This window comes from Diceros bicornis, chromosome 12, assembly GCF_020826845.1.
Source record: "Diceros bicornis minor isolate mBicDic1 chromosome 12, mDicBic1.mat.cur, whole genome shotgun sequence".
Classification (NCBI taxonomy): Eukaryota; Metazoa; Chordata; class Mammalia; order Perissodactyla; family Rhinocerotidae; genus Diceros; species Diceros bicornis.
This window is the reverse complement of record NC_080751.1, coordinates 22,550,349-22,563,480: the sequence shown is the minus strand read 5'-3', so window position 1 is coordinate 22,563,480 and position 13,132 is coordinate 22,550,349. Positions and strand designations below refer to the sequence as shown.

At 37.0% G+C, this 13,132-nt stretch overlaps 1 protein-coding gene across 1 annotated transcript in view; it reads left to right on the top strand.

The window, feature by feature from the left end:
• The first annotated feature begins 477 nt into the window (after positions 1-477).
• Positions 478-13,132, top strand: part of ACTR2 (actin related protein 2) — a 36,558-nt gene continuing 23,903 nt past the window's right edge. Inside the window, exons 1-2 of the mRNA XM_058551080.1 lie at positions 478-601; positions 8,687-8,797. Coding sequence (XP_058407063.1) covers positions 554-601; positions 8,687-8,797 — 159 coding nt within the window. The 5' untranslated portion in view covers positions 478-553. The remainder of the gene's footprint in view (positions 602-8,686; positions 8,798-13,132) is intronic.

Sequence of the window (13,132 nt, the reverse complement as noted above, 5' to 3'; positions counted from 1 at the left end):
TTCAACCGTGGGATGGGCAAGCACCTCCAGGTTTGCTTCCCCACACGGCTGGCTTTTCCGCCACATTCCATTGCCATCTCGCCACAGACCCGGTGTCCTTCACCTGCCTGCGCCTTCTGCAGCAGGATGAGAGGCGCCCTCAATTCCAGACACGCCTGAGGGAGAAAGTCGCAACACCCTCCAGGTTGACTGCCATCAACGCCCGGCGAAGCCCGGGGAACAAAACGCTGAGAGGAAGAATCCCGGGTGGGCGGCGTCGGTGACTGTGGGGCTGGAGCCGGAATGGAGCTGTGGGCGGGGCCTTGGCGCTTCTCCGTTTCTTATAGGAGCTCACCGCTGCCAGTCTCGGCCTCCTCCCACCTGTCCCCACATCTTCCGCATAGGCCGTCAGTCAAATGGCGGGGGGGGGGGCGGAGGAGACTTCCGGTTGGGGGGAGAAAGTTGGGACGAGGGAGGGGCCGCGAGCGCGGAGGAAGAGGAAGAGGAAAGGGCCGGGCGGCGGCGGCGGCTGTAGGTTGTTCGGCGGTGGTGGCGGCTCTCTTCCGGGCGGACGATGGACAGCCAGGGCAGGAAGGTGGTGGTGTGCGACAACGGCACTGGGGTAAGCGCCCGGCGGGGAGCCGCGGCGGCCACAGGCCCGGCGGGGATGTGCGGGGGGCGCGCGGGCCCTCGGCGTCCGGGGCTGCACCCCTGGGCCCTCGGGCCGGCGGGATGAAGGGGCGCGGGCCAGCGCTGCCTGCCCCCACGGGCGTGGGGAGTTGGCGGGCCCGGTCCGGCTCAGGTCTCCCGGAGCCTCCCACCCCGGCCGCCTTCTGGGTCAGGGCGGCGGGCGAGGCCGGCGCTGGGTGGGCATGTCACCTGCTGCCCGGCAGGGTCGGCTCCGCGCTCCAGCGGGGACAATTTGGCTAAAGGGCCGGAGGGGTAAAAGGCTGGGTTTGTGTGTTCGAGAAGGGCTCTGTTCCCCACGGTCGCTGGTGTGTGAAACGGAGAAAGACCTAGAGGCCTTCTTCTTCCTGTATAGTTGAAGGTAGCGAACGAGAGGCAGGAAACGAGTTTAAAGAAAAAAAGGGAAGTGCTGTCATGCAATGAGCCTCAGCCCTTTCGCAGTGTTAGAGGGTTATGTTGTGTGTGGTTTTTTTTTTTTTGAGAGAAGGGGAGGCTAGATAGCAGCACATCATTTACTTTTTGTTCTGCGCGCTGGGAATTTGGCCCAGGGGCAGCCCCGCAGAGACCAGCATGTTCCATTGAATGATCTTGGGAGATCTAGGACCCCGCAAGGCCGAAGGGTTAATTCCACTGACCTTGGGGGAAGGTAATCAGTTTTGGTCTCCCCCCTTCCTTTTTTTCCTTAGGTGCACTAAGATTCTAAAATGCAAATAATTGTAAAAATCTGAGTAAAACACTTTTTTAGAAATTATTTGAAAGTTATCTCAAACGCCCACCCCCTTTAAAAAATGTATTTTGAGGGGCCGGCCCGGTGGCGCAAGCGGTTAAGTGCGCGCGCTCCGCTGCGGCGGCCCGGGGTTCGCTGGTTCGGATCACGGGCGCGCACCGACGCACTGCTTGGTGGGCCATGCTGTGGCGGCGTCCCATATAAAGTGGAGGAAGATGGGCACCGATGTTAGCCCAGGGCCGTCTTCCTCAGCAAAAAAAAAAAAAAAAAAAAAGGAGGAGGATTGGCGGATGTTAGCTCAGGGCTGATCTCCTCACAAAAAAAAAAAAAATGTATTTTGGGCAGCAAAGTCAGCAGATTAAAAGACGGAAATGTTATTTATTTTGGATGAGTTCTGTAGTGATCATTTCCCCTTCATTACAGTAATGTCGAACCGTTTTGGAGTTGCATATTGTGTGACTTTTCTCCCCTGCCTTCCATAAATGTGACATATGAATTAAAATAGATTTTACTTGAACTTTAAAACACTTCGGAAACTGGATTGTTGAGGGGGAAAAAAAAGCTAATATTCACTACCATAATACTTCCCTTGATTGAATTTATTAGAGATTTTTACAAGCAATAATTATACTAGCTTTCTGAACTAAGTTAAAAATGAACAAGAGTAAGAAGAGTGTTATAATGGGACATCCATACAAAATAGAATACTTAAAAAAGGCAGATTCACTGCTATGGAAACATGTCTTAACTTAAAAAAAATTTTAGAATGAGCCTATTTATGTGTGTTTTCTGTATTAAAAGATATTTATATGTATGCAAACTTGTATCTGTATATGAAAGTTTTGGAGGGATGCGTAAGGAATGTTCATATGGTTACCTGTGAGACTAGGAATAGGAAGTGAGGGAAGATAGGAAGGACTTCATGACTTCCGAATTATTGGAAAAATGTTCTTTGTTTTGTTTTTTAGCAAAACATGTATTAAGCTATCTTTAAACTAAAGAAACTATAAATGTGTATTACTTTTACAGTTAAAACTCAGTTAAAGGTGCTTTTTAAAGAATTTAAGTTCCAAATTGACTTCTAAATAAATTTAAAGCTTTAAAAATTGAATTTAAAATATTTTATTTTGCTAATATTTTGTTTTGTCAGGTATTCTCTTTAGAAATCTGAGCCAGCTATATTTTATTGGATTCTTCTTTTTTGAATGGTAATGAACCCTGTATTTGTAGTATAATGAGCTTTTCAATATTCACTTAGAATAGGACTGTTAACCATGAGCTCATTTTTATGTTACTATTTTATTATTTTAGCTGTGTTGAAAGCTGATTGTGTATTATTGGTTAGTCTCATGTCTAATCCATAATTTAAGAATCTTGTTCCTTAAGACAAGGGATCAGTTACTATGACATAAATAGAAAAAATGTAGTTAATTCAAACAAAAATGTATTTGGTGTTACATTTCTAGTTGTCTTTAAATTTTATCCAGATTTTCTATAGACACGATCGACTTCAAATGAAGAAAGAGCTCTGATATAATACGTAATCAGGATGCTGTGATATTTCTGAAAATTTAGAGGATTAGGAACCATTTAGAGTCTATATTCTATTTCTTACTGCTTATACTTCATAGTCATCCTGATTTTATTTAGTTACCTGAAGGTATAGTGATTCCTTTACAATGAAATATTAAAGAAGATATTCAAATTTAATTTCTAAAAACTTGTGGGATTAGTTGTTGCCCTAAAGCAACTTGTCTCTTACACATTTTAGGTCTTAAAATTACAGGCAGTTTGAGAAGTTGATGATTTTTTAAACTCCTCTGGCAGGCCCTAAGTCGAATGCTCTAAGAGTAGGTGAGATCTTATGATCACATGCCAGATGTTGATCCTGCTTCTCTTCTCACTAGCCCCCAACTAGAGCAGTGTCTCGTTAGAGCAGCCTACAGGAGGGAAAGTCATCCTATTCCAGTAATTTATGTGCTTCATCTTCGTAATTGTTCAAACCTACTCCGTAAAATAGCCACTGAAAGTGGCCAGATAGATGAAAATCTGAAGGTCTCCTTAGGTTTAGGTGCTTTTCAAGAGTTGAGCCCAGGCCCCTGGTGGTGTGTATTCTTATACCAGACTTGAGTGATTTTGTCAGCAGTGAGTTAGTTCACCAACAAAATGAAGACAAGTGCCTACTGTGTGACAGGTACAGTTTTTAGGGTTTAGTGATACAAAGTAGCTTATAATGCTAGGATAATTATATATTCATTTATAATTCACAGTTGTAGTTGATTATGGCCTGCTTTCTCAGGCTTATGCTAATTTATATGTTGAATTTAGGAGTGTTTGAAACAGAAATAAACCAAAACCAAGTTTGTTTTTACCCTCCAAGATGCTTTGGAATAAACACAATAAATATTTTGATGGTGTGAGATCAGAATAATCACTATACAATTAAATTAATACATCAATACCATCAGATAAAATTAATAAAGGAAAAATACAAATTAAGCCTAAATGAGGCTTTATAAATCTTTTATTCTCTGAGGCAAGAAAGGTACTTTTAGAGCAAATGTAGATGGAGTTTTTCTTCATTTTTGCTTGAGAGAATGCTAAGAACTGTTCATGTTCTTAGCATTTGATGACTCAGTAGGAAGTAAGAGCCAGTTTAAACCACAGTGCTATAAAGAGGAAACTATATATGGTAAAATCTATTTCTTAAACACAGCCTTATTGCATACAACGAGAGAACTAAGTCACCGTATCTTAAAATGATGGCAGTGGGGGAGGAATTTAAAGGATTAAAATGATAGCAAATGAGTAGTTTAGAAAAGAATATTTTTTTTTGTATTTCATCACATCATGGTTTAGATTTTTAAAAACACTCTTTTTTTGCAAGCAAGGAAATGCCAGGTTGTCTATTAGTTTTATATTATTGAGAAGTAGATTATTTTAATGATATTCTTGTTATTATAGCTATTAATGCTTTCACATTTGAAATAATGTGAAATAGTGCAGTTACTGCCCCTTTGACAGCGTATCTAATATGCTGTAGGGATGCCAGCACTGGATTACTATGGCAGCATCTGCTTCCAATAAGCTACTACTTAAGCAGAATAAATAATTTCATTAGTAAGTGATTGATATCTTTAATTTGAATTAAAAGCCAAATTTCCTTTTTTTTGTAAAGCACAGAAATAGTAGGTTTAAAACTGTTTTTGTAGTTTCGGGGGGTCTCAATTTTTGTCTTTTTACCTTAGGCACTTGGCAAGTATTTTATCCCTTAAAATATACTCAAATAAGAATTTTAAGATATGAACTACCCATCTGAACGGTTGTAATCAGGAAACATTGAGTGATGTGGTTATTTGCGGATTTGCCATGTTTCGTGTTTCCCAGTGTGTGTGGCTCAGAATGAGAGGGAGGTGTGTCAACCTTAGCTGCCTCCTCCCTGCACCGGGACTTGACTTATGCTCCATCCCAGGCTCTTCCTCCCACCTTCAACTTCTGTTATGATTTCTCAGTGAAATCATGTTTACATTTAATATGCTGAAAATGACCCTTCCAAACTTGTAGCTTCTTTTTTTTTTTTTCAAACAACAATATTGTAGATTCTTTTTCAGTCATTCTTTCTATAATTTTCTTTAAGAACATTTATACTCATATAAATGAGCATTTTCAGCCTGGCAAATGGACACTTTTGACCTACCCAGTGTCCATATCTGTGCATTACTTTGAGGTCAACATAAGAATTTAATGTTCACGTAGTATTTACTTTCTGTATTTGGAATATATGCGTAAATTATGACTAATGCTGATATTAGGCTGGTGATCATGACAAATTTTATTTATGTAGGAATTTAGGTATGGTTGGGATAATAATTAGATTCTCTCCCCTTCCATATCATTTCAGCTCATATCAGGTGAGCTAGATTTTGACTTAAGGACAAAAGAGAGTTTATGATTTAGAAGAGAAGAGTGTGAGAGGTTTTTTTTTGTTTTTAGTTTGAATCTACTAGAAGATACTAGGTATTATACTTTTGCTCTGTGGTAATTGTTTGTCCAACTCCTTCTGGGTCCCATTGATAAATTATTTAAGAAGACATCGTGGAAAAATGGACTAGTGCTTCTGAAATTCTGTTTATTTTAACACTCTTTTAGGGTGGGAAGTATATTGTATTCTTACCAACCACTATTCAAATGGAGAGGTAGGCATGAGCAAGCGGGTTGTCTGTTGCATATGCCATCATATCATACTAACTTTTGCCTTGAAAGATAATCCAATAAAAATTGTATTATAGTTTTAGAAGTGGGTAGCTATACCTGAAAAATGGCCTAGCCTTGGTGGCTCAAAGGTAAACTGAGCAAGACTGTGTTTTGTGGGTTTGGAAGAAAACATACCTGAATAGTATGTTTTATGAAGGTTCTAAAATGTGAACATGAACTGAGATGATAGGAATTCAGTTGGGATTGGGAATATGAAACTTCCTAATTTCAGATAGATTTTTCATAAAAATAGCTTTAATCTGCTTAAGTCATGACTAACATTTTAAAAGCTCTATTTATAAGACTTGAAATTCTGGATGGCGGAATGTTCTACGCTATTTATAATTAAATGTGGTTCATCAACATCATTTCCAACAAAGTTGTTGTAGATATCTTTGAAATATAAAAATTTTATATTTTGGAAGGTTAGTCAAAAGTCAGTGAGTTTAACAAAAGAAAAAAATAAACAAATGGGATTTGATCAGACTAAAGAGCTTCTGCAAGGCAAAGGAAACTATGAAGAATACAAAAAGACAACCCACCAACTAGGAGAAAATATTTGCAAATCATATATCTGATAAGGGGTTAATCTTCAAAATGTATAAAGAACTCATACAACTCAACAACTAAAAAAACAAACAACCCAATCAAAAAATGGGTAGAGGATATGAACAGGCACTTTTCCAAAGAAGATATACCAAAGAAGACACCAAAGAAGATATACGGATGGCCAACAGGCACATGAAAAGATGTTCCACATCTCTGATCATCAGGGAAATGCGAATCAAAACTACGCGATATCGCCTTACACTTCTTAGAATGGCTATAATTACCAGGACAAAAAACAACAAATGTTGGAGAGGATGTGAAGAAAAAGGAACCCTCATACACTGTTGGTGGGAATGCAAACTGGTACAGCCACTATGGAAAACAGTATGGAGATTTCTCAAAAAACTAAAAATCGAAATACCATATGACCCAGCTATACCACTACTGGGTATTTATCCAAAGAACTTAAAATCAACAATTCAGAGAGATTTACACACCCCTATGTTCATTGCAGCATTATTCACAATAGCCAAGACGTGGAAGCAACCCAAGTGCCCATCAACTGATAAATGGATAAAGAAGATGTGGTGTATATATACAATGGAATTCTACTCAGCCGTAAAAAAAGACAGAATCGTCCCATTTGCAACAACATGGATGGAACTTGAGAGTATTATGTTAAGTGAGATAAGCCAGACAGAGAAAGACAAACACCATATGATTTCACTCATGTGGAAGATAAATACATGGACATCGAGAACAGATTAGTGGTTACCAGAGGGGAAGGGGGTTGTGGGGTGGGCATAAGGGGTCAACGGGCACATATATATAGTGACTGACAAATACTAACGTAAACTAAAATTTCACAATGTTATAAACTATTATGACACCAATTTTTAAAAAAGTCAGTTTAACGCTTGTGCTAAGTTTTACCACCGTCAAACACAACAGTTCCTTGTACATAGTAGCTTTCTGTCAAGGGTTAGGTTAATAGTTTCTGTCCATCTTTGTGTTATTACTGTCATGCATTGCAGTCGGATACTGTTTTTCTCCTTAATTCTTCTAAGAGAATGTATGGTGCCTGGAGCCATGGAACAATAGAGTTTTTCTCAATATTTTAAACATATTCTTTATATTAATATAATCATAATATCATACTCTGAAATCAACAGCAAAACTTTTAATATTTATTGATCAGTTATTTAATATGCATTTACTACATGCCAGACACTGTTCCAGGCACTTGAGATTCATCAGTAGACACACAAATCCTTGCACAATGTGACTTCCATTGAAGTTTAAGGGGGAGGGCAGATACTGTGATTACATTTCCTTTCTCGTATAGCTTCCTCCTCCCATCCCTGGATTTTTAATTGCCTTTTCCTTGGAATGTCTGCTCTTCAAAATAAGACTAAACAATCTATATTATTGGTATAAGAATTAAAAAACCCTTGGTTTTATTTTCAGTTTTACTGTAGTTGTTAAAGCTCTTAGCATATCAGTTTCTTATGCATAAAATGGAAGTATTATCAGAATCAGTGATATGCCCTCATTGGAGAAGTACACTATCTGAATATGAAATTATGTTTCCTGGTGTTAATGAATACATTTGTCTAAACATAAAAATGTAAATAGCCAAAAAAGCCTAATAAGTGTTTCTTTTAACATAGTTCTAGTCCACATGCCATTTGATTTTTCCCATTTTGCATTTTGGAAAACGAGGTTGATTAAGTGAATTGCCAGAGATGAGTGAAAGCCTGCTTTAGAATTGAAGCTTTAGTTCTGTTCATTTTCTGACATTTGTCTTTGTAAAAATACCTAGTGGGCCGGCCCCGTGGCTTAGCGGTTAAGTGCGCCAGCTCCGCTACTGGCGACCCGGGTTTGGATCCCCGGCGCGCACTGACGCACTGCTTCTCTGGCCATGCTGAGGCCGCGTCCCACATACAGCAACTAGAAAGATATGCAACTATGACACACAACTATCTACTGGGGCTTTGGGGAAAAAAAGGAGGAGGATTGGCAATAGATGTTAGCTCAGAGCTGGTCTTCCTCAGCAAAAAGAGGAGGATTAGCATGGATGTTAGCTCAGGGCTGATCTTCCTCACAAAAAAAAAAAACTTAGAATTCGTTGAGTGAATGGAGAAGTATCTCCATTCTGCAGATACTTCTTGTGTGACCACTGTGTGCCAGGACTGTGTGCCAGGACTGTGTGCCAGCGTGAACTGCTCAGCTTTAGCTCCCTGCTCTCTGTGGGGGGACTTAGGCACTAAATAAACAGTTAACCAGTAAATAAACATGAACTCCAGTAGTAGTCAATGCCGTAAAGGAATTAAAAGGAGATATGATAGATTTGGTGACTACTTTGGGTAATTTGAAAGCGTCATAAGTTTAAAATATGGTATAAATGCAGAGTGGTATTTTTCAGGTACTGTTTTTAAATGGATATAGTAAATACTTTGACACTAACCCACTTTTACTATTCTCTTCCAGTTTGTGAAGTGTGGATATGCGGGATCTAACTTTCCAGAACACATCTTCCCAGCTTTGGTTGGAAGACCTATTATCAGATCAACCACCAAAGTGGGAAACATTGAAATCAAGGTAATATTTTATTTATTGATAAATGAGGATCAAAATCTGTGAAGTGTTCTTTGAATGAAGTAGTTTTAAAAATGATGCCATGAAAAGCAAAGGGGGAGGGCAGAATTTCTTATATTTTTAATTTATATCAACACCTGAAGAAAGGCACAAAAACTGAAGTTAATTTCATCTGACTTTAAATATGGCTTGATGCCATTACTCTCTGAATGGAGTAAAATACTTAAGATCTTTATATTGATGTGAATACTGTATTAGTGACTTCAAGTCCTATTACATAATATAATTTTTAAAAGAAATCAGCCTGGTATATTTATGTTTTTCAGTTCCATATATTTGTCATTATATGTTAGTGTCTCTTTGGAACCTTACACTTTTCCTTTTCATGTTCTCATAGCTTGATCCCCCTACTTTTTTATATGGCTAGTCAGGAAAACACAGGCTGTAAATCTTATTATTTCCTCCTTTCACTAATGTAATAACTGATTTCCGTAACGTGCAGGACAAAGCCGTACAAGTCTTGATTTGTTTGGGCTTGCATTGTTTGTCTTACCATAAGGAGAGAGGAGGGAAGGTTGTCATTGTATACTCACTGTACTCAACATGAGAGACTCAGGGTTAAGGATGATAGATTTTTCTCCCACATCAAAGGGATTGGAAATCAAGTTGGCATTATGATATTTTAGAAGAAAAAAGAAATAGAATCAAAAGGACTGTGGTCACCAATTGACTTACATTCTTCAGGTGGCCTAGGGATCAGGTTTTACAAAATGTGGTAGAATTTAGGGGCTCTTTAACTGAATTATTTGTGAACAAGCTAGCATTGTTGGTCTTATCTGGACAGTCTTGGGCAAGACTTCAGTGAACTGTTAGATTAGGAGTCATTTGAAATATGTGAGTTAGAGTGTACCTCTTTAGGACATTTGTTTGAGATATCTAGGAAGGTGGTAATAGGTGGTAGAGATTTGCTACTTGGTAGCTCTCTGCTCTTGGGACTAGAAAATTTTTTAAAGACTTAAAATAGGGAATTATTCTGGCCTCTGTTTTGTTATGTTACAGATACTCAAATGGGACACTCGATATAAGAGTGTTTTCTTTTAGGGTCTTTTCTTTTGGGAAATTTACGAGATTCCTTATTCTCTTTTTGTGAACTCCTTTCATTCTGATTGAATTCAATCTTAAATGAACTTTGACTTAAAATTTAGCTAGTAATAGTGATAAGGATAAACTTTTTAAATGAAGTTGAAGTCATACTTTTTATTCAGTATCAGACTTTTAAAGAAGAATGGTTTTTTAATATACTTTATGGATAATAACATTTTTGACGTATTAAGATACATCACATACAGCCATTTTTATTTGCCAACATAGGCACAAATAATGACATATCTTTTCACTTCCACTTTCTTGCTTTTTAAGGCCAAGTGATAGAAACGAAACTAGTCAATATTCTAATAAGACATTTGCTTAAGAATTGCCCAATAGCATTTGCTTGTATGGTTTGTCATTCTGTGTTCTGTTGGCTCAGTTCTGTTCAATCTGGTCAATCTTTTAAGTCTTTCAAGTTAAATTGTTTTTCCAGTAGAAAACAGTAAAAGAAACCTGTGTCAAATTTAACTTGAGTACTAGAGCTTGGAAAAACAACCCTAAACTTACCCTCTACCTATTCAGCTACACCTTTTTGTTATCATTTATTTTCTTTGATTAAGGTTCTTAAATTCAGTAATGAATTAAAGAAATTTGACTTTTTGGAATTCCTATGCTTAGTCAAAAGAATTGACTTATACTTTTTGTGTCTTGTTAGCTAAAATGTGATGGTAGAATAAAAAAACTGGAAATTTAAATTGTTTAATGAGTTAATTTTCATTCAGGAGTAATAACTGTCCGTGTTAATTTGGCCCTAATTATTAACTCCGTAAAGTATAGTAGTACTGCATCTGACCTCAACCTAATTTGTCTTTATTGCTTGTATGTTTAAAAATTTCAGTGAGGATTTTATTTAGGCCTTTTCTGACTCTTACTTCTACCTTCTCTCTCTTCACATTTCTTGACCTGTTGAAGTAGAATAACAAAAAGATGGTAAGTGAGGTTACACACATGCTCTCTGTTTGTTTTCCACTTTTGCTTGGTGGGACAGTAGTTGTTGTTTTGTGTCCCTTTAGTATTGGGGAGGGGGGTAATTCCATATTTTAATTTTAAATACTTTATTTTTAACCTTTTTCATTGCTTCAATTTGGTAGCAACTAATTAAGTCCTTTACTTTCGTGATTGCATACAATGGACCAAACTAGAACTAATTACTAACATAGTTTTGAATTGTTTTCCTTGTGTTTCTTGTAGATGAATGTTATAATTAAAATGGAGTGTGGTGTGCATAATATTAGAAACCAAGTGGCTTCATTTAGGATGTGTGTGATCCAGGAAATTGGGGTGAAGTTGTTACATTTGGATAAATCCGCTTTATTGACCAATGTTAAACTGAACATCGCCTATCATAGCTGTATATATATTTGCATCCAGTACAGTAACATATGTGTTTTTAATAAACTGAGTAAAATTTTAATGTGCAATGAACTGTAGATAGTAGAAGGGGAGGAAAAGAGAATGACTTGTTTCATATATCATCCTATTCATGAGCAGTTTTTATAACAGTATCGGAGGATAAATAAGAAAAAGCTGAAGTCTTGTAAGACTTTTCCATAAGCAATAGATTTTCCCCCTAAATAAGGACTATTGTGTGGTACCTTTTTCTTTTGAGCTAGAAGCTTACTGGGAGCATCCCAGACAAGTGACTCTTTTATTAAATATTTTTCTGCAGTAATCTGAGTGCTTCTGTAGTAGGTATTTTCAACTTTGTTTGTTTTTAATGTTATTTGTTAGCTTTGACAAAGATGAATATCAGGCATTTCTAGTGATATATATTTTAACTTGTAACAGTAACTTTGTGGAGTTTTCTTTTGAATAAACAAAAGCATTTAAAAGTGAAAATTTCTGTATTTATTATAATAAAAGATTGTGCATTTGTGTTAAAATCCTGAGAAGATTAAGAAAAGAGTGTTCTTGTAGAGAACAGTGGAGGCTTAATTTAACAAATGTTTTTTATGGAATTTCCTTCTAGGGATTTAATTGTGGTTTTCAATTTGTTTTTGCTCTATTTTCCAATTTGAGGTGACATTGTTCAAAATGATTCTTAGCAAATATAGTCTACACTGCTTACTTTTCATAAAATATAAATGCCTTTGAAACAGCATCTCAGACAGTTACCATAATTTTTCATTCTTTCAGATAATAGGTGATGGCTTAGGCTTGAGGTCCAGTGATGAGGTGGGTGGTAAAAATCTAAAGCCTGATCTCATTGCTTATAACTGGGTTCTGAGGTATGAGGGCAAGTTACATAAAGCTCTTAGCATTTTTGATTTTGGGAAGTTGAAATATTCTGGGGAAGATTGTATGTTTTAGGATTCTTTAATTAAAATTTTAGATACAGATAAGTTTAGGTAACTTGAGCTGTTCAAGAAATTTTGCACTAATCTAATAAGTTAATACTTGTTGTCTTCCGTTTTAAATGTCTTCTTTGTTCATAGGGATGGTAAGATACTCAATGCCAGATGTTTCTTTCAGTTAATCCTTTATAGTATGTATGTCCTAGAAGTCGATATGTGAGGCTTTTATTTTTAGTTGGCGTTGGGTTGCCATATGTAAGCCCCTATTCTTGCATGGAATAAAAAGTAAATATTCTGATGAAATCAGATCAGACTTATTCTAAATTTGTTGAAATATAGTTGTGAATGCATATTGATTGTATAAGCCATCTAATTATCTAATTTATTACCTTGTACAACACAAAGAAAGATATATTCTAGAGGAAAATAAGTAACAAAGTTGTGTATTAAATTGTATTTGTTAATGGCCAAAAGTAATATGTGTACTTACAGATATAGATTCCCCCGTAACATTTTATTAAGGAGTGTTTAGAATATACAGCAAAGTTGAAAGAATTTTACAGTGAACCCCATATACCCATCACCTAGATTTTGACATTAATATTTGTATCACATATCCATCTATCCATCCATCAGTCTATCTTGTTTTTTGATGTATTTCAAAGTATCAGTGTACTTCTCCCTAAATAATTCAACATATGCATGTTATTAGAGTTCACAGATACAGACTTTGTTTTGCATTATTATATCAGATGATTCTAAAAAAGTTAATATTTAAGCAATTTGAGTATTAAGTTATGGTAAATTAACTTTATAAGAAATTAGTTGCAACAGAGAAGTTTCAGTGAACATTTCTAGCATCTGCTTTAACTTTGTTTTCCCTTTTTGTTGTTGC